This window comes from Micrasema longulum, unplaced genomic scaffold (assembly GCF_059751315.1).
Source record: "Micrasema longulum isolate JH-2025_06_02 unplaced genomic scaffold, ASM5975131v1 h1tg002976l, whole genome shotgun sequence".
In the NCBI taxonomy this organism is placed as follows: Eukaryota; Metazoa; Arthropoda; class Insecta; order Trichoptera; family Brachycentridae; genus Micrasema; species Micrasema longulum.
The window spans coordinates 26,540-49,848 of NW_028280089.1; the positions used below are offsets into that span (position 1 = coordinate 26,540).

The following is a 23,309-nucleotide window of genomic DNA, read 5'->3' on the forward strand; positions in this document are numbered from 1 at the left end:
CCCACAATTTGGATGGATGATCATTTCGAGATATTATTTTTGTTTGCAATTGTTTTAATGTATATTTAAAAAAAGAACACTTCCGTTCTATTAGAGGTTTAAAATAATGCACTCACATTACTATACGAAAAATCTTTTGCACTTGATGGAAGAAAATAGTTTTCTGTTTTCTGCAAAATATTGAATAAAAAACAAACCGTCACGCCGTTTTTGTAGGGGTAGCATAGAGAATAGAACGCGACTTAAGTTTTTTTTTGCTTACAGACCTCGCTGCTCCTATATTAATATATCTTTTGGATTTGGTCATGCCATGTCTTTCTCGGTCTTCCTCGTCTTCTGCATGCACTAACGTTCGAATCGTAAATTATTTAAAGCGCACTTTCGCTGTTCATTCGCTCTGCATATCCAAACCAGCGCATCACGCCTTTCTTGATTTCGTCGATAGTGCTTGTCTCTATGCCTTGCATCACGCACGGATCTAGACATTTATCGTACATAATTTTACCATAATTATCATTCAGCATAATTTCATCCTTATTTTTTCAATTTCAAACCTCACTACCGTACGTAAGGATTGGCACCAGGACTCCATCGTGAACTGCTAATTTGGCCTCCCGCGACAAACATTTGCCAAGGTTGTTTAAGTGCACCGTTCACCATGTTCCCGGCACTCACCCTCCTTTCAGTTTTTTTCCATCCCTCTTAAACATACTTCCCAGATACACAAATTCCTATACCTGTGCTTCGATTATGAACGCTATCTGTATATATCGAGACGGTATACTTAACTTCTGAACTATCTGTATCTTACCTCGGTATGTTCTACCTACTTGTCATATCGACATCATTTGATCGAAACAAGCCAATGGAATGACCGCAAACAATTAATCCGCGTTCCTTACGTCATTGACATTTAAAATAGTTCTCATTTATATTTTAATAGGCTTCTGTAATAAAATTGCTCACTTCAAAGCGATTATAAACTCCAATAAATCCCAATTCAAGCAAAAAATGCTCGCTTGAACATGAATTTTGCATGACTTTTGGAAATCCCTAGAAGGTACGCTTAACGATCTTCTGTATGTATCTACCGATCGACTATAAAGCCGGCTCCTATAACGTCTCGATACATACACTCGGAAAGATAGTAAAACAGATGGAAAAAATATATATATTTTTTTTTCTTGCAACTGCCGCAAATGGAACCTGCGATGCCAGTTTCACAGTTGGCCGTGTAACCAACTGAGCCACGACGCCTGTCTGATGATTTCTCATTTAGTCATACTTTCATCACTTTCGATTTACCAACATTCGTCTGAAAATTGCTCTTCTCGCATACGTCGTGGACCTTTGTTACCGAGAATTCCACGTCTTCATTGTTGCCAGCCAGAAGCACGCCATCATCAGCATACAAAATGCTAATTTGATATTACGAAGCGCTATTTCGCTATTGCCTTTTTAGGCGCACATGTTAAAAACTTGTGGCATTTTGTAAATATACAAATAACTTTAATAGCGGGAACAATTTTAATAATTCGTCTTCAACCCTTTAATTTCACAAACGGTAACATCAAACACAATGATGGGGGACATTTTATCGAACCAGTTTTTATTTCAGTTCACAGTGCTGGTGAATTCTATTTCCCAAATAAATAAAACATACCTAAGGCTTGAGGCACATTTAACTAAATTCTAAATTCTTAGAAGAAACGGACATTTAAATGTAGAGGAAAAAACATGGTTTCGGCCAATAAGATTAATCCATCAACAAACCTACAAATTGGCTTGGTGATTCTTGTAAAAATATGTATTATCTCTTTATGTTTTCAAATCATTAACAAAAGGTCACTAAAATGGTTTGCTCATTTAGAACAAATGGATGACGAAAGAATGGTAAAACAGATATATATATATATGGCGAGAACGAACACTATCGTCGGACGAAGACGACTAAGAAAGACGCGGCATGAATCAGATAAACTAAATTCTTATGTCTGGTCATGTCAAAAGCAGACACAACCGAAGTGCACGAATCTGAAAGATGCTCGGAATGTACGTCAGGATAGACGTGTGTGATCATCCATCTTCTCTGCCTACTCCTACGGGGAAATGGCGTGAAAAAATAGTATTTTGAGAAATACGGTTAGACTGCAGTCAAATTAAGGCAGCAGTGAACATTTTGAATCCATTTCAAGTTAATACACGTGCAGTATGGTGTACTGCCCATTCATTAGGTTCGTAAGGTAGTTAATTCCTGCTCTGTCCCTAATGCATGCTTACACCTACTCTTAAATCTTCTAAATATGTAAATTTCGCGCTGAAGTATTCAGCAGTCATATCTTCATGATAATTATTAAATTATGACTTGCATTCGTACTTAGATCCATCAGGATAAGACGGTGATTCAAATACCTATGTAATTTGATGTTTTTAAATTATAATTTTTTATTTTGTTCATTAACGCCCAAGGGGCATTTAGAAAAAATAATAAAATACATGCTAACGTACTTTTTAAGAATAAAACGCAAAATATGCAAAAAAAATGTGAAATTAGTTGGAAAAATTAAAAAGATATAAAAAAGGTATCCAAAGTTAAAAAAATAAGTAAAAATGAAGGTTAATAAGAAAAACAGTAACCATATAAACAAAAAAAGACAAAAGTTAATGAAATAAATTTTCTAAAGCATACAAAGTAAGTAAAAGTACTTAAGAAAGAAAAATGTGAGTGAACTAATCAAGCAGGCATATTATCGCGAAAAAAATCGAAAAAAAAATTGTATATATAGCCAATACTTAAATGCAATTGGATATAATTGCAAATAAAAACAAGTTTGGGGTAATAAAAATAAACAAGTAAGTTTTTTTTTAATTATGGATTTGAATTGTCAATAATATTTTGTCGAGCAGCTACAAATAAACTTGATATTGTGGACTTATAAGAAAATAAAGTATTGGACAGAATGTCTGCAGCCGTTCCCTAACCTATGCAGTCTTAATAATGTAATGAATTGCTATGCTGGTTGGTAGAAGTACTCCTTGTGTTGACAGCAGGTAATCAAAACTCATAAATTTATCAATTCACGTATTTTTTGGACGAGTTAACAATTCTTCATTCAGAAAGTGTCATTAGGTTGAGCAGTGTTAATAAATAGTCATATTTCGCATTTTGTATTGGAATGTTTAATTTTTAATTTATATTTTATAGTAACTTTACATATAATAAATAGTAAAATCGCAGTAAGGAAATATTCACATGGCTTATGTGTTTGTCATGCCAATTTTTATATTATAATACAATATTTTTTTTAAATATTGCCAACGAAACCGATTGCTTGATGTTAATAAAGGAAAGCCAAATTACTCCATACAAATTAACTCATAGAGTTTGATTGATATTTCGTATCAAAATTATTTACGATGGATTTTTATCTTGCGTATTTCAATAAAAAAAGTTTAAAACTATTGTATATCAAATACAATTTATGTTTAAAATGTAGATTGATCATTTTATGTTACGAATTTGTTGATTTCTTATCTGGCGCAGTGTGGCTATAAATATTACGCTAAAGTGATTAATTGAAATGAAATTTTAAAATAAAAAGCAAACAATGAAGTGAAGACGTAACTCAAGCGAGAAACGCTGTTTTCACACCAGCCGACCTTTCATGTCCTACAATAGATAGCAGAAATACAACAGCGCATACTATAGTAGTAGAAATATTACTTTTACCTATAATAATAATAATTACAGCCCGCGGTAAGATGCGCCTAATTTCAAGCCCCTTTGTATTTCCTTTAATAACCTCTAATTTTCACACTGCTGGGAAAATTTTCAACCGGCGTAGATCTTTTTAACCCTTATCTTGCAAGAACGAGAACATATATTTTTAAATATTAATTTGATGGTTGAAAAAGCTTCAGAATCCCAAACATTTTTTTTGTTTTAATCAAAGTTTATCATGAATTGTGATAATGCAGTTACGAATATAACATATGGCTAGGAAGTTTTAACTTGATGCTGTTTTAGTTCATGACAAAAAATGAGATTAGTTCAGTGCCGAATATCGGCGTTTATTATAATAAATAATACAATACGTTCTGTTTGCAAAACAGTGAATAGTGGTACAGTTTTAGAGGTATAAATAAATCAAATAACTTTGTTTTATGAACCACTTTTTTATTGTCACAACCGACTAGTTTCTTTCGCTAAAATTTTTTTGTCGCTTTCGACGCGTTTTTCCCTTTCACGTAGTAAAAATGTAAAATATGGCGAATTTCTTCCTTCGAGACCTCCATTCTCGACGCGCGATAGTCCACGACTAAACCGACCAAGTGCAATACTGTCAAAAATGCGTTTATAGTATACACTCACATCTTTACATCGCCGTAGCGTATTATCCAATGTGACCAATAATGAACGAGATATATTTAGTTGAAAAAAAGGGTGCGAAATACGAAATGACTTTTTCCCCAACCTATTGTAAAAACTTAACATACATATGTAAAAGAAACAAACAATAGATTTGTGGCTGTCTATAAAGATAGAGGATAGTCGATAAAACTAGTTGGTTGTGACAATAAAAAAGACGTTCATTAAACACAGTTATTTTATTTATTTATACCTCTAAAATAAAACAATTCACCACAAAATTTGTGCTACAAACATACAAAATATATAAAGGGTACAATTAAGTGAAATTAGGTGTAATACAATTATGTAAAAATAAATTATAAGCAAACATATTAGATACTGTCCATCACTACTAGATATAGTAAATACCCGTTCTGAGGTAGGCATCATTGATTTATTTTTACAGCAATTTTAGTCTCAGTAAAGTGTAGAGATGATTTAAATATGGAAATCTTTAAAATATTTTTGTTTTTTATTTTTGTTTTATATTTTTGTTTTTAATTGTTTATTATGTTCATTATTAGGTTAATTGATTTAATTACGTTTTTTTTATTGTTATTATTTTGTTAACTTTGTTAAATAGCTAATCTTAGGCATGTTTCACATTTTGTAAAATGTTTCCCTCGGCACGGGACACAGTGAGGGAACATTATTCTGTATAAAAAAAAATACAAACAATGTAAAAGTATAAATAAATTTAAAATAAAAAAATCTTATAAAAGATGAAATAATATTGAAAAATGTGAAAATCTTACAAAAATGATGGAACTTAAAAAATCAAACTACGTGTATGTATCTTATAGGTTATATTCAGTTCAGTGCCGAAATCGGCGTTTATTATTAGCAAGTATTATTATATTCTGTTTGCAAAACAGTGAAGATAAAAAAATATACAAATAAGCTTTTTTTTTAAATGGCAAAAAAAATCTAGTGGAGATTAGTCGGCCTCAGGATATACTGTTTCGTGTGTTTACCTACCTATTGTTAAATAAGATTATTTAAAAAAATATATTAATAAATCCACCCTATGTTCTTTCATTCCTTCCTGCTAGTGTAATTAATACGAGCTTAGGATTACCCGGATTTGCAAGTTGCAGCCTCTTTTCGCTGGTTACAAAAAAGCTTTTTTTTTAATTTTTATTCTACGGTCACACTCTATTTACAAAATAAGTAATACCTGCACAATGGCCAGGTTCCCATTATGCCGGACCAGCGGATTTGCCGGACCGGTAAAAATGCCGGAAGAGCTAGTGGCTGTTCAATTTATATGAAGCTATTCACATTACGCCGGATTTGGCAAAAACACCGAGCTCGGCATTTTTACCGAGCGTTATAAAGATAAATAAATAGATAGTATAAATCTTACTGTGCGAATCTTATCACTTGTTTTGTTAATGTGGTATTATAAATTTAATTTGAGTGGAAATTCAAACATTGTTAAGAAATTATCTGTGCAGTTTTGCAGCCCTTCCTTTAAACACCGTCCAGATGGAATACGTCATCTGCATACTCTGAAAACAGAATTAATATTCATTGAATGCACTGCGTTCGTAGGGAACGATGATAGTAATGAAAAATATACATTGTTGTGAAATAATCAACTTAGATATCAGTGCTTTAGTGAATTGATTCCCGATGAGATACCACAATAATTAAATGGGATTTTTCGCAAGCCTGGAGGGGAATACAATCCGGAGATCGGAAACCATACATTCTCTATGGCGGTGTAGTAGAAGATAAATTCATCCGAGCGATTACGAAGATACACTATCGACCGTGTATCTTCGAGTTTTGAGATAAGTACTAATATATATCGGGGTACCCGTGCCCCACGATACACATATCTACGCACTGGAAGTGACAAAGTCACGTTAAAGCGAGCACTTCTTTGCTTTAATTGAGTTTTGTTTAAATTTCAAATTGTTTTGAGATGGCTACTTATTATCACAGAAACCTGTTTGAAATACCAAAGAGAAATAAACCAATTTTAATTTGAAATTGAGCGTGAAGTAAAGTTTGGCAGTAAGGCAACAGTGACGGCACTGTCCAGCGGTTAATATTTAAACATTCGAGGTAGTTTCAGCGCATGCGTCAGATCATTTGAAGTTTGAGATGACATAATGCGCATGCGCCGTAAAGTGCAATGGCAACGCTTCGGAAAAAAAATTACCACTGTGAAAACGTTTTTTTTTTTATATATCTTCCTGAAAACACGTATCGACTTATCAGAAGAGCCAGCTTCGTAATATCGAGGTAGATGGAAATAGTAAAAAATACCGTCTCGATATGTACCGATAAAGATAGCTTTTGTAATCGCCCCCTGGGTGTTTTGTGCTATAGTTCACTACTGTCATTGAGCCCCTACGCCCCTTTGTAGTGCAAAAATGTAAACTTATAATTGGGTGATATGAGCATCTTCGATCGATATTTATACATACCCTGGAGTACATGAATATATTCAGTGGTCCGAAGATGCCTGCATTCAATGTAATTGGTTTCTGACATCTGTGTATCATCTGAAGAATCAATTTCTTCTCCAGCTTACTCCCGTAATACCATGGGCTGTTGTACAGCTTATAACTTAGTGCGACACTCTATAATTAAACAAGGTCGAATTAAATTGACGATTCAACCGAAAAAGGGGTTATGTATATTTATTTGTAAATATATTACAAATGCACATATAGGTATGTATATTTTTATTTCCAGGAAATGATTGAAAGAAAAAAACTAGCATTTCAAAATTTGTATGGGGCGTCCTCTTGTTAAGGACGCGGAATAGGGAAACAATGTGGGCTGTGGGCGCAACTACTGGCGTAAAGTTGATTTTTTAAATATGTACGCTTAGAAAAAGAAGAAGAAATTACTATAAAGAAACTATTATTTCTATACACAGGATGTTTCTTTTATTTTTCTTTTATTTTTCTTTTCATGGTCATGTCATACAATATATAAATGTGCTATAAACTTTTTAATAATTAAAAAAGGAATGGCCGACGCTCAGACGCTGTAGTCTTTGTGGGCATTTTTTCCAATTCATGTTATAGCTTAATAAGATGTATTTTTCTAAAGTGTATTTTTGTAATTATATTTTTATGTAAATAATATATGTATGGAAAAATAAACAAATAAAAAAAAAGAAGAAAAAAAAGCTTATTTAGCTTTGAAACCAGTCAGTGGAAAAAAAAATAGTGGTTAAAAACAAAGTTGTTTTATTTATTTCATTAAATAAATTTTTGGTGAATAGCGTGATATTATTCACTGATCGAGCCATTTTTACAATATTTCTGGCTTGTTAGGAAAAACAGTCTGAAAAAATATTTTTTTTACGAATTTGAAATAAAGCATCCTATACCTTTTCTGATACCAAGCCCCCAAAGAAGCAGTAGATAAACAGTTCCATAATATGGGCGAAAGTCATTAGTAGAAATAGGTTCTAAAACAAGACATTAAATTATTGAGATAGTTACAAAATTATGATAATTTGGCACAATGATTTCTGTGCTATTTTAATATTGAAAAATATATATACAGGTGTTCTTTAAACCCTGTCACACCACGATGATCAGTATGAGCAAGTAGACATATTGGCACATTAAAATAAATCTTTAGAACGAATAAAATTTACAAAAATAAAATATTTAGAAAAACAAATGGTTGCTTACTTCTGCAGGGGAGAAACGCGGAGGGGGGAGTCTGATATATCGTCAACCGTGCGGCGGCGCCCCCCTCGTTTCTCCCCTGCAGAAGTACGAAACCATTAGTTTTTTCTAATACTTTCTTTTAAAAAAAATTTCGTTCAAAATATTTTTTTTAATATGCCAATATGTCTTCTTGTCCATACTGACGATCGTGGTTTTGGATGTGACAGGGTTTAAAGAACATCCTGTATTACCGATTGTTGGCTTCCATCGTATAGAAGTGTGCTCGCGATAATGACCAAGCAGGTGTAAATGGGTTGAATGCCTAAAATAGCACCATACAATTGGCTTATTTCGTTGACCGACCTAGAAATAATTAATACTTTTACACCTTACACTTTTATTTCAATATTTTTATATTTTCTAAGTACTAGTTCATCGGATATTCCATAAATTAATAAAATAACCATTTACAAATCTTAGTTTTTGTAAAATAATTGTTTTTATTCCAGCTCGATTGGACGGGTAGTGCAATGCCCAACAACATTCAGAAAAAAAACAACATAGTTCATATGAATACTGAGCAGATATAAAAATTATAAAACTAAAATAAAAATTGTAAAATACTAATATAGTGTAAAATACAATAAGAAATGTTTTATAACCAATCCAAATCGACGAATACAATATATTAATATATTTTTAATTATGTAAGTACGTCATTTAAAAACTAAATTTTTTTCATTGATAAATAGTTTACTTATTTACGTTTATTTAGTCAAGTCACAGAAAGTTGTTTTATAGCAACAAGGTAATATTTTATTTTCCCAATATAGTCTTAAGCAAGCTATAGAATCGTATAAAAAAGCATTTATTGAGTTAAAATGTACTATTGAAACAATTTCCTACTCCATGCTAGAATAGTCCTGTGTTGTGTTGAAACAAATAATATACTATAATACGTACTACATTATTGTAGTATATTATTTATCGATTTTTCAATACGGGCTTCTCGGAAGTAGAGTTTATTTTATTTTGAAAATAATTATTTGCGTTCTTATGTTTAACCCAAATATTTCATTTTGAGCGAGTTGTAAATAACTCACTATTAGAAAATGGAATCGAGTTGGGGTAGAGTGGGATTCGAACTACGGACCTTTGGTCTGTGAGTCCGAGACACTAGCCACAGGACCACAACTCGATATAGTTGAGTTACTAAATTTAACAATGCCGATATTGATTGTCTGGAGCGTTTAATTGATGAAGACGTAGTAAGAAAAGTAAGAAATGAGCGTAACAGAGAAAAAAAATGGACGCTTAGGAACCAGTTGCAAGGATTCCACATTGTCAAGCTGTGTCTGCCCTAAATACTTGCTTGGGTGGATGAAGTAAATATCCTAATACCAGAGAAAATGATTTTACATTAATTTATAAAGCGTTTTCTGTCGCTAAATCACACTCGTCAAAGCTCTGTAGTGGAATTCTTTTTTGTGTGTTGAATTAGATGGAGAGATTCTTGAGAATGTTGAAAGCATAAAATATCTAGGAATTTGGATTGACTTACAATTATCTTTTACAAAAAATTGCAGACTATACGAGTAAGAAAATCGCAAAGAAGGTATCCCCATTAAGAAGGATAAGAAATAAACTAGTCCTTAAAACCTCTCTGCTGATATTTAAAAGTATTATCGTTCCCCACACTGATTATTGCTCCAGTATTTTATATTTAAGTAATGAGGGAGATCTAAAGAGACTCTAAATAATACAAAACAAAGCGACGAGGGTAATATTAAGATGTGGAAGACGCACAAAAGTTAAGGAAATGATTGAACTTCTAGATATTCTGACAATTGATCAAAGAATCAAATTCAATGTTGCTAATGAAAATAGCAAAATTATTAAAGGAATAGTTCCGAGATATTTTCAAAACAAACTAAAAAATAATGAGTTCTTTCATAACTATGCAACAAGAAGACCTAAAAATATAAGACTAGAAAAGAAATCCAAAAACAATGTCCCAGAACTGCCTTATGTACAAAGGAATTAAGTTATTTGAGGAAATGCCCGAAAGCATAAAAAATGAAAAAAATGAAAATATATTTAAAACTAAATGTTTAAGAGGATAACTGTAAAAAATACTAGGTTTTAAATATAGTAAATAGTGATTATACATAGGTTAATATTAGTGTAAATATTGAACAGTTTGAATATTATAAATTAGGATAGTAAGTGTACAATAGTGATAAATAATGTTAGAATAAGAAGAGATGTAAATATTGTGTTGCAAATATATATTAGACTATGTTTATTATAGAACTATATAAAATAAATAACCAGAAGTCTGATTAATAGCATCATCCATATTAATATTATAAATGCAAATGTGTTGCCTTCCCGTCTCAACAGTGCGACCGATTGTCATTTTTTTTGCATAGGGATAGCCGGAGAAGTCAGAAGTAAATCAGTAAAGTAATCCAGAGTTTAAAAAAGTACAATGAATAAAATATATAATAAATCAACAATAGAATTTACTTTCACTATAATTTTCTCATTTTTAGTGACAAAAAAATTGTGTTCTAATATCACCCCTCATTTTTTAACTTACTGATATCCATAAATAAGGAACCTCCGTACATTTTAAAACTGTGAAATAAATTTATCTCGCGTGTCGTGTTAATGTAAAATATTAAAATATATTCAGTTTTTTAGGGCTTTTAGTTCACTGGGATACACCTCAACCTCAAAATGTATTTCAACACGAGAACCCTTATTGATCTTAACTTTAACCAATATGAAACCCGAAATTTCTCCTAAAATCCATTGAAATCATTCGGTGTCTTATCGTCTTTAAATGCCTGAACAACTCGAGTCTTTTGTCTCAGAGCGTGACTTCTCGGGTTCCCGGTTACTTTATTTTCAAGTTAATTATGAAGTTTCATATCATGAATGTAACAATCTTCAATAAGTTGGTTCAGTGCTACTGAAAATTGGATTTAAGAATAGTATTCCTGTAAAAATTTAAGCATTATGGCGAAGTTTATCGAAAATGCATGAAAAAATTTATAATAATGAACTACTACTGAAAACTTTAAAAAATCATAGCGACGAAAAAAGATGTTTTAATGTTTTAAGTTAATTTAATTTTTAATCTTTTAATTAAAAAATACACATATTTTTTTTGCTAAAAATTCTATTTTCTAACTGTATAATATATAGATAACTTTGTTAACTTCCCATTGTAATCGGGGCCCTGGGGCCAAAAACTGCTGCAGTGTAAAAAAAAGCCGTTTTTAAATGAAAAATATCGTATTCACTGTCTCGGGAATCGAATGCGAGTTACAATTTCTATTATTTACCCCTTGATATTACGACCAACTCTGACTTCTTATCTTGACAGTACTAAAATGAATTCTCCCCATTTCTTAAAGCTAGGTTACGCAAGTTTTTATCTTTTCATTAAGATATTCATTCTTGTAATGTTTTCAGAAATATTGCCAAAATTACTGTTATTTTCATCTTAAGAGAATATCGGTGTCAGAGAATTTTAAAGAATAAGTATTTGAAAAAAACTCGTCACGATTGTAGAACAACGTCGAATGTGCGAAAAGAGCGACTTTCAATTTCTGTTATATTTGATATTCCAGGTTTAAAAAAAAAATTGACCCTAGGTATCACTTTGTACCTATCGAGTTCTGGCATAGTGTCGAAAGAAAATTAAAACCGATCGCGAAAATCGCATGCGCCGTTGTTCTACGATCATGACGGACTGCAAGTCGGACTGATTATGCCTAACTCAAATCGAGGGTTCGTTGCACGGTTTTCCGCACCCCTAAACTGCACCGATTTTATTTTAGAAAGAGTACCACAATGAAAATTTCTGTGTGGGTACCTTTATGATATTTGCGTACGTACGTCCGAAGGCGGCTGTAAAAACTGGGCGCTTTTTTGGGTTTATGGGCTTTCCTAGCTCCCATAAAAAACAATTTATTGTGTAAAAACTCTCTAGTTCCATTATCAAAGGAGAAAAATCTGGGAAGTTTGTACCCTATTCTTAGGTTCCACCTGATTCCCATTAGCGAAATTAGCGAGTTATTTATTTTTTTCTGAAAATGATCCTTACAATAAAAAAAATGGGTGAATCAAAGAACGCATATTTTTAATATTATTTTTACAAGGCAAAGTGTAAGATTATCATATGGTCTCAAAATTAGTTTTTTGAAATAAAACTCGTTGGGAATATTTCAAATATGTATAGGTATGTTTATGTATTTTTCAAATTATTATGTGGCTGGCGGCATACGCTACCTAAAACACCGCGGCTAATCTCCCATTAATTTCCTTATGTAGCATTTTTACCTAAGAGCAGCCACTAAAAATATTTAAATGATACTTTGTGTTCAGGCAATCTATAGACCGCTCATGATCACCCAAAAACCAATACTAAAAATAATGTACAAGTATCCTCCTACTGTTCCATCCGACTTATTGTGAAAAGAGGCCAAAGTCCTTACAATTGGGCAATTTCATTTGAAGTCATGTCTGATCTACTTTTGGCCCAGTAGTAAACAAAGAACGCAACAAAAAATAATCACCAGATATTTCTTTAGCGTAAATTATAATGTTCCAAAAAGTAATACAACTTTGGCCAAGAGGCATTTCTCTATGATAGGTCCAAGGATCTTTAATGGATCATCTGACAAAGGAGTTTAAATCCTTTTCTAAATTCAAATCTGGTTTGAGTAATTGGTTTGTCTGAATAGCAATGGATCACTGATATAATGTGGCACAACTGGTGAATGACAAATATGTATGTATTGATATAGATATATGTAAAATTGACCTTACTCGTATATCTTTATATGTCTCTCAATGAACTTGCTATAGAACTGCTTGAGTTTTGCATCGTTAGAATTCTGCGGTTCCTCAGATACATCACTTTGTATCCTTCTAAGCTGTCCCGTTTCCGCTATGGTCATGTTCCTCTTGCGATTTTTCTTCGGCCTGTACTGCGCCCCCTGCCGGTATTCTAACGAATCCAATATATTAGCCCCCAAAGCGTCCAAGTGCCCACAGACGAGAACCGCAAGGGCACAGAACAAACTGTTCCAGCAAAATGCTATCGTCACCTGGGCAATGACTATCCACATCTGAAAAGTAAACTCAAAACATGATATTCATGTTTTTTGCCGATATTTCCTGATTAAACTCCATGGTAAATAATGTCGTTAAAAATATCAATAAAATTCCTTGTTTCAGTTTTATTATTCGGCGTTATTTGACCGACGAGCGCTTACGCCTTAAGGCATCTACATGACTGGTAAATCGTTTTCAGAAATCAAAAGTTTTATATTTGTTTTTAAGTACTATAAACTAAATTATCAAAGCTTAAATAATTCCCATATCTCAATAGAGACAAAAGTTTTTTCTTGATAAAAGAAGACCTATTAATTATCAATTAATTTCTTGTTTTTTATGCACCACAACACGACTAAAGACCCGATCACTACAGCAGGATAACTTTAGCGAAATACATGATCGACGTCTATGTTTTTCTTTCAAACTGTGTTTTAGCAGATACTCTTATTCTTATTTTGAAAATGCTGGCCAGTGCTATATGAGCTTCTGACGTCACCCGCGTAAATCTAATGTGACGTGTCACCGAAAATTAGTTCTCGCCCTGCAAGCCCAGGCCTTAAAAGAGCCTGGCTACTGAGTGGAGGGCAAATGTTCTCATGTTCCTAAATCTTCCCCTTCGATCCCAGTGTAGGAGGTACGTGTTTTAACATCCTCAAGTTTAACCAGTGGCCCCCCGAGGATGCTGCTTCTTTTTTTTATATGAGCATCACATTCACATAGCCGAGACGCAGTTGGTTAGACCGCTTACTATGAAACTAGCGTCGCGGGTACGATTTCCGCCAGTTGCAAGAAGAAAATCCAGGAATGATTTTATTCTCAAATGGTCTGGGTGTTATGGTGTATTTTTCTTAATTTTCTTCCACATCCTGTCTTCTCACCTGCTGACGAGACTCTGAAATAGAAGCTTAGCGGATTATTCCTTTAAAAAATAAAGAAAATGATGTGCATAAGTGTTTATGTTAACTTACATCTAGAAGTTTCATAAGGTTCATTCGACTAGCAAGTACTCACTTGGAAACCAAACGCTATCTCGTAATAAGGACTCTGAAGGTTGTCCATTAGGCGAATCAGGAATCCTGAGGCAGGAGAACGGAGCGAATAGTTTTTGATACAACTGAGCGCAACTGCCGTAACTAGTACCAGCATATCCATCCAGAATATTTCCCAGCCCGTTTTAGATGTTTCCGCCAACGCCCGCTTACCCCTTTCTGTGTCGGTAGACCAAACACAGAAGCTTACTCGTAATTTCTGAGACAATAAGTAGAAGGAATCTTTGTACCTGTAAAATTAATATCACAAATATAAAATTTATATTTGAACCACTAACTTTGTGGTTATTAATAATTTCAACACGTGACGTCACGGGCGGTGTAATTTCAAATGACAGGATACATAAAAATACTTAAAAGTTGACTTAGTTAGATTAACAAATATTTTTTAAAAGTCCTCGTCATTTCTGAAATTTACTACATAGGTATTTATTACATCTCATTATAGCTTTTTTTTTTGCATATTTACCTTACTAACTTGTAAAGCCTCGACAGACAGATAACCTGTGTGGATATGAATATCCACGACTCCACAATGTTCTCGATCCTCTCCAGAGCCATGTTTTCCAGCAAGGCGGTCCCCTTACTTATGTCCACAAGTGCCGAGACCAGCAGGATGGCGCTCGTACACAAGAATAATGGATTTACCTTCCATTTCTTGTCGAATGTGTTGAAACCAAAAAACCCCGACAGCGAACTCAGAACATCAAGCCTCTTGTCCACCGTACGGATCGGCGAATCATTCATAGTAAACTTACGTCGAAAATATTTGTAAACTCTCGAGTTGTTGAACATTTTTCTGCTGAATCAACACAAATTCTAGAAAATAAACAATATTTTAAGTGCGCTGTCGAAAATCGATCTCTCGGGCGAGTCCTACTTTGGTTTGAACATACAGAGCGAATGGACAGCGAAAATACAGTTAAAAATAATTTACGAAGCAAATTTGCAAGGATACAGGTGAAGTTAAAGAGCTGAAAAACTTCACAAAATTCAACGTACGGATGAATCAAAGAAGTATGGGTGTTCAAGCATATGAAAAAATGTGAATGTTTTACAATGCGTAAAGTGGTCACTTAAACCAGCCAATGACTGGTCGTAAGCCCTGTAAATGTCTGTACTTCCATATTTTCTTCGCTAAGGTGTTCTCGATCTGTGTTGTAACATTTTGGCCTGAAGATAACTCTGTCAACTTCACATTGTAATCGGGGCCCTGGAAATCGAAGGGCCAGTTCACCAGTTGCTCCAAAAAATTCCATTTTGTGTAAAAGGTAAGATAAGACATCCATTTTGACGAATACGCAACAATTACCTTTAGCTTTTGGTATCTTAAGAAAAACAAATAATTTGACATTAAATTTACCATGACCTGATAAAAACTGCTTAGTCCAGTGATCGGACACAACCCGAAAAGATTTAAGGCGCTGACGAATTGAAGGAAAAAAATAAAGGAAAACCCTCCCTGAAGGGGAAGATTTCCATCGCGATTGCCAAGCATCATCATTCCATGAATACTGTGCCAAAAAGACAACTGCACGTTGGACTTATTATGCCTAACTAAAATTAACAAATCGAGATCTCTCATTCCCGTTTTCCGCACCCCAAAACTTAACCTATTTGATTTTTTTTAAAGATAATTAATGCATCGGAAAGAAACTTACTGTATCGTTACATTTTGCTTTTTTCAAAAGTTGAAATCATGTTTGTATACTGGGCGTCCGAAGCCGGCAAATAAAACTATGCACTTTTAATGGTTTTCGGATGGTCCTAGCTCCTATAAAATATATAATTTATAAAAAAAACTATACGGACACGCCAATGGTGGATACGTATATCTATAGTTTGTAAAAAATTATTTCTATAGTGCCATAATCCGGAGAGAAAATGCGGGAATATGTTTGTATGAAGAAAAGTCAGACTACGCATCCTCTTAACTTTCTTTGGTGCAACTGGCCCTTCAACACGCAGGTCAAAAACTGTACAACGAATTTCGGACGAATTTATTTTCCCAAGTGCCTAAAATCTACGTGATATTCAGTTTTATATAATTACATAGAGAAGAGAACGTTCCTCTATTGGAGGTACATATTATTATGACAACCCCTGTTTCATCCCAGCCACGCTTTATAAAGGAACCACAAGAAAACATAGTCCGTTCGCTGTAATGCAGCGAGATTTTCTTTTGTGTGAAGCGATATTTCTTTGCCCAAGAGGTAATAGTTTCAGGAACAAAAGGTTAGCGAAAGTTTAGTAGACGAACAGACCATTTGAAATTTAATATCAATATTGCGTGGTTAAAATGGCAAACTTTTATTCTAATATAAAAGGATAAACGCTCTATGAGAGAAAAGAACTTTACTTTTTCATGAATACCCATCCATGTACAATTCTTAATTTTGTTCTGTGTGTGGCAATTATTTTAAACTCAACGAGAGTAAACTGAAGTTGATTGCTGTCGGACAAGTCTGAAAACGACCTAATTATTTGACGAAAAGAGCGAAAAATTGTAACACGATGTTTTAGAAACTATTCTCCTAAACACGAACATGTAACAGTGGCAAGAGCTGCACGGTGTTTCAGACATACTAAAAACACATTCAAAAAGTTTTACGATAAAGATGTAACACAATAATTAATTTATTTAAAAAGAAATATTAACGTTTGTATGGTTAACCCCTCAGAGTAATAATGCGTAACCTAGAGAGAAGCCCTATCACTATGTTTCATAGAACGCAACCGATGTTGGTTTGTTGGTTAAGCTAGGGTTTCCTAGGATAGCGGTGCCCGTATTTTAACGGCCGTAGTGAACGGTGATGCAGCGGACAGCCGTCGTAAAGGTGACTAGAGTGTGGTTTTCTAGGAAAACGGTGTTATCAACACCATTTAACACCGTTTTCCTGGGAAACCACTCTCTAATCACCTTTACGACGGCTGTCCACTGCATCACCGTTCACTACGGCCGTTAAAATACGGGCTCCGCTGTCCTAGGAAACCCTAGCTTTAGCAACCAATTGGTGGCCATTTTGTTTTATTTGACAACATAAACATAACGGTTCGATCGGATGCTTTTATAGCTGTGCTTGGCTTTGTTTGTAAATAACTTGGATATTTACGTTATAATAAATAAAAATCGACTATGGTGAATTGCAGTATGTTTGGTTACAGCAGTAGGAGCGTCAAAGGTGTTAAAGGAGTCATTTTTCACAGGTAATTGATTTCGAATATTTTCCCATGATTAACATTGATTTTTGGCATTTATTGTCCCGACACATGTATTATGTTGCTTAAAAACTTTCCTTATATCAACATATTTACTTCAGATACTATTTTTTCTCAATTTAGGGGATAAATTTGTGAATTAACGTATATTTACTGTTGATAATAACAGTTGATTATGGGCAATATGTCTGGGCCGCACTAGGCATCCATTTAAAGTTTGAGTTTTTATCGAGTAGAGGTCGATTAAAATTTTACTCGAAAATAGCAACGTTAACCTTGAAATCGCATCTAAAATGACGTGTTCAAATTTTAAACCGCGACGACTCGCCATTTCGGAGATGTGATGGACAAACAAACTCAACACAGGACAATAAATATTTTTTTTGTATCACCTTAAAAGTACTTTTATTGGCTTATGGGGTTTCTGAATATTACGATACATTTATACTTTAATTACTTTGGTTTAATGGAGTTGGGATTTTAGCTCAATAAATATATTGTAAATAAAATGAATAAATAAATAAATAAACACAAGCATGTATTTTCAGTTTTATAAAATAAAAATAGGCGAATTATAAAAAAATAAATTGTTTATAATAACCCTGCAATTATAAATACACAGGTACATATATAAAAGTGATTACAATGCAAATTAATATCCATTTGGCAATTCTCGACCTGAGTACGGCCGATTGTTTTGCTGTGAACTGTAGCTAACTTAATACCCAATAGTCATAGAATGGTTTTCCGACGTTTTGGGCTCCTCTCTAGGTTACGCATTATTACTCTCAGATTACCACAAGACTTTTTTTTAGTTACTAATATTCCTTGTTAAATATTTTATTTACAATTTGATTTAAACTCAATGTTTTGGTTTTCTCTGTGCAATTTATTTGATATCTGTCTGCTTAAATATTTTTAATATTTATTTCATGTATTGAACACCCGGGGGCTTTTATGCATTTATTTTTTGGGTTTACAAACAGTAAAAAATTAAACATAAAATACAAAAACATTTTTCAAAAATTGAAAAGACTACTTATTTTTTATCAATTTCAATTAAACACTACTAAAATCTTAGAGTATAAATTACACATTTAAATCGAATGAATAATGTAAATAATTGAACTTTAAATTAAATTGTTACAAAAAGATAATTTATATAAAACATATCTTTTATACACATGTAAACACGAGTAAAATTCACATTTAAACAAAACTAGCAATGTACATGTACATGATTAAAATTATCAAAACTATTGCAATAAAGAGTTGCTTACAAAGTTAATAAAGAAGTTTACATTCCATAATTTATTGCAGTTGTGCCTCTTACACAGTACCTTAAGGCTATTAAGTCAAATAAAATAAACAACAAAAATTAATCAAGTGTGCATTTCAGTATTTACATAATGTAACTTAATCACTTAGAATCAAAATGGAATAATTGCAAGTTAGCAAAAGCGATAAAACAATAAAAGGAAATGAGAATCACTGAAATAATATTTAAAAAGGTTCACAATATCGTAAAAAGGTTCATTATAAGGTTCATAATAAAAAGTCTAAAATAAGTCATTTTTGTTTACATTTTCAGTTCATATTTCTTTTATAATTTCTTTCAATAAATTATTTAAAAAATACATAATTGAACTTCGTCTTACGTTCAAAATTCGAGAGGTTTATGTTTTCACAATGTATTATAATTTTTACTATTAGAATTTTAAAAAGCTTTTTTGACTATACATACCGTTTAAGTATTCACGCCAACATCTATTGTTGTATTAAATATATATTTGTATCGTTAGAATTTTAAATATCAAAAACCCTACAATTTATTAACTATCTGCCACAAGTCAAGCCACTTAAAATTCTTTATGAAAATATAAAATTCCCTTGACCATCTAAATTTTTGGTAAATTAATAATTCTCGCACTTTTTTATAATATCACAATGAAAATGTTGACGCGTTCATCCAACAAAAAAGTCAGTAAATATTTTTTTTGTATCCCCTTAAAAGTACTTGTTATTGGCTTATGGGGTTTTTGAATATTACGATACATTTATACTTTAATTACTTTTAATGAAATGCCATATTCTTTCTAAAATCTTTTAAACAATTTATCAATGTTTTTTTTAAATTGAATAAACTATAATGTTTTGTTTAGCTCTTGAAAGTTGATAAGCATGTATTATTATATCATGCCTATTTTCGCATAACTTTTTTAATTATTAACTCAATAAGTGATACGTTTTCATATTAAGATAATTATTCCATCAAACTTTTTCCCCTTATTATACGCCTACGCATATTATCTTTTATAATTATATTAATATAAGTAATAAGTCTCCTTTCGGTAGGTTGCTACCATGAAAACATTTTCGGGTAGCTATATAATTATTTGGAACTCATTTCTACCACATCAAGTAACCTTCATTTTCTGTTTTCACTATAATAAATTGATTTTTAAAATATTATTACAGTTCCATATGATTTATAAATTTTTTGAAGAAATTGCGATTACAATTTTTGTTATTTTTCCTGCTGGAAACAAAACTCAACGTCTTAAAATAATAGGGATATTTTCCTACCTAGAGATATTTTTTTTTATGACGTAATCATTCCCAATGTGAATATTATACAATATGACATATTAATATATAGACGTGCTCTATAGAGTAAAATATTTTTTAAAGTCGTGACCCAAAAATGTACCCATTCAACGAGCCTGCATATATTATAAAAAAATTGGAGTATACTCATTTTTGGCATAAATAAAAGTTTGTATTTTAATGTTAACAATCAACTAACCTCTGACGTCACACGCGAGTACGACGAGTTATTTCAGAAATACAAAACTCTAACCAATCAGAGCGCTGCTAATACGGTATATAATTATTGAACTTTTATTTTTTGGTTTAACTTAATAGTCTATTAACAAATCTTTTTTTTTCAACTACTGAACTTCCTCGGTGTAACATATGTAAGTAGATAAATGCATAACATGAACAACAAAATAGGGCTAAAAATAAACTTATTTACTAATTCAATTTATACCTTTTATTTCATTAATTCTTTTATTGAACGCTTATTTTATTTATTTTATTTGGGAAATCAACAGTTCTTCATACATATTTATAGTAAACAAACAGATATAGTTTAAAACTCAGAACTAATAACAGATTTCCACAAAGTATTCAGAGTTAGTAAAGAAAATATATTACATATTAAATAAATACATATAAGTTTATGCATATAAAAATGTTATTTTCATGTACTAGTAAATATTTTTCAGTAATCAACAATTTTTTTTTTTTAAGAACAGTAAGTTATTGTAAATTGGGCAGGTTAGGACAAGGATGCTTGAAGATAGGATAAGAAGGGGAAGGGAGATGTACATATTTATTACTATAATGTCTACTAGGTTACATAATGCATTTTTTGTGTAAATTTTAAATCTGACGGAATGATGTTTGTGTAACCTATATCTTTAAGTTTTGTATTGTACACTGAAAAAGTCCTACGAAAAAAAGCATTTTTTTACATACGATGTTTTACTTATTAATACATGAAACAGGTGGTACCGTCTACAAATCCTGGCTGGCACATGTATTGTTATTAAACTAAGTAGTTCTGTACAGTCAACTATTCCTGTCATAATTTTGTGAAGCAGTAGTTGGTCCGCACACACTCTGCGGTATTGTAGAGAAGTGATTCCATGGTAGGTGGAGGCAGTGAGAGTTGATACATCAGAAATACCGGTTTTGTATTTTAGGTACTTAATAAATTTGTTTTTAATATTTTCTATTCTTGTTGTATATATGGCATACTGGGAATTCCATATCTGAGACGCGTATTCCAAATGGCTTCTGACAATCGAATAATATAATGAAATTAGGGCCTTTGGATTATCAAAGTGTTAACTCATTCGAATTATGAAACCTAACATGCTTAATGCTTAAGAGGTAATTTTATTGATTTGCGATTCAAAAAGTAGTTATGAGTCTAAAACAATCCCAAGATCTTTAATTTTAAGCTTTCTCATTAGTACATTATTGTTTAGTTTGAATTCAAAATTAAGATGTTTTCTTTTCTTTGTAAATGTAACACAGACACATTTATTTATATTAATAACAGTTTATTTTCAATTCAATAGTCAGTTAGACGATTAAGATCGTCTTGAATCATAAGACAATCTTCTCGAGATTCAACTTTAGCATATATTTTCATATCATCGGCATAAAGAAGAAATTTTGAATAACGAAAGCAAACATCAATGTCATTTATATATACAAGAAATAATAGGAGACCGAGTAGACTTCCCTGGGGAACACCAGAGGAGATTTCTGCCCAGTCAGATTTATACCCACCAATTACTACCGATTGACATCGAGTTTTGGGCGTTTTGAAGTCATTATTATATTATATATTTTAACTTATTTAAATAAATTTAGGTTTTGGTTTTGACCGTAACTAAAACATAAGACCGTATTCGATTTTGGCTGAAAATCTTTTATCGGACGGTCACTATTAAATATATCTTCATATATCGCTATAATTTCTATTGAGAAGAAACTATAGTAAAAATTGAAGGAAAAATATTTTTTTGACCATCGAGTCATCGTTGATTTTTTGAAGAACGAACGTTAGATCGATCTGAAATTCAAACAGATGGATTTACTTAACAGGTAATTAATAAAAACAGTGATTTACTTTCATGATTTCTTAATTTCATGATGACAAGCATTTAGATAAGAAACACGTAAATTAACAATAATTAATATTATATAATATTTACTGTCAGCAGCCCTCCCAGCATCCCTCCCAGCATCCCTCCCAGCATCCCTCCCAGCAATAATCACCGCTCGCACCTGATATGAATGTCCTAATATGAACTTATATCTTATTATTATTAAAATATATTCTAAGTATTAACATTTCTAAACAATATACGTACGTAGATAACAGAGGAATACTCTAGGTGCGGGCGAACTAGGGAACAGAAAAGAGTTTTAAGGGTATTGATATTTTTGAAGTCAGTTGTGCTTCCGTTAATAAATCCAATGAGTTTTAAGGATTTATTGAAAACATTTTCAATATGAATTGTAAAAGAATGTTAAGTGTCCAGTATAATACCTAAATCTCGTATACTTTACACACCACTCGCTTAACATTCACCATACAGTCAATATTTGAACATCCGCGTTTCTTAAATTCCTTTACTTGTTTATTTTCTGTTAAATTAAAGAGTTAAGACCTTTATTTATCCGCTTGAGTTTCAATGTAAATCCCTAGATTTCCATATCCCATCTCTAGAGTATTAACATATTGCAACAGAGATAAAGAACATTTTAGAGAAGGTAATATAGAAGTCTAGGCATCTACAGGGCTTATGACGTGTCATTAACTGGTTTAAGTGGCCACTTTACACACTGTAATATTCGCCATTCTGCCCATATTTGAACATCTATATTCCTTCAGTTCTTTCATCTGTTGATATTTGTGAAGCTTAAAAGCTGAAACCTTTATTTATGCGGGTGAGATTCATCTAATTGATTTTTTCCCCTTAATACTAGGCAACGCCTGAAATTTTATTTTTTTAAATTTCTGTACTTCATTTATAGACCAGGTGGATTTATCAACAATATTTTGAGTTTGTCCAAATTTTTGTAGACAAGGACTGGATTCAACTCCCTGGGGAGCTGTTAGTATTAAAAAATTGGACAAACTCAAAATATTGTTGAAATTCAATAATGTGTAAAAGCGTTATTTGATATAAAATTTGCTATCGTTTTGCTAATTTGCTATTAAGGACGAAGAGTATTATCTATCTTTGTTGTAATATGCTGATTTTCATA

General features: G+C 32.3%; 1 protein-coding gene across 1 annotated transcript; it reads right to left on the reverse strand.

Moving 5' to 3' along the window:
- Positions 1-5,763: 5,763 nt before the first annotated feature.
- On the reverse strand, positions 5,764-14,984 carry LOC148271276 (odorant receptor 22c-like). The gene is made up of 7 exons (XM_088241585.1): positions 14,707-14,984; positions 14,200-14,467; positions 12,898-13,199; positions 8,307-8,418; positions 7,767-7,847; positions 6,850-7,005; positions 5,764-5,922 (listed from the first exon to the last, which is right to left on the reverse strand). The coding sequence occupies exons 1-7, from the start codon at positions 14,982-14,984 to the stop codon at positions 5,857-5,859; spliced, it is 1,263 nt and encodes a 420-aa protein (XP_088097711.1). The 3' UTR covers positions 5,764-5,856.
- Between the last annotated feature and the right edge of the window lie 8,325 nt (positions 14,985-23,309).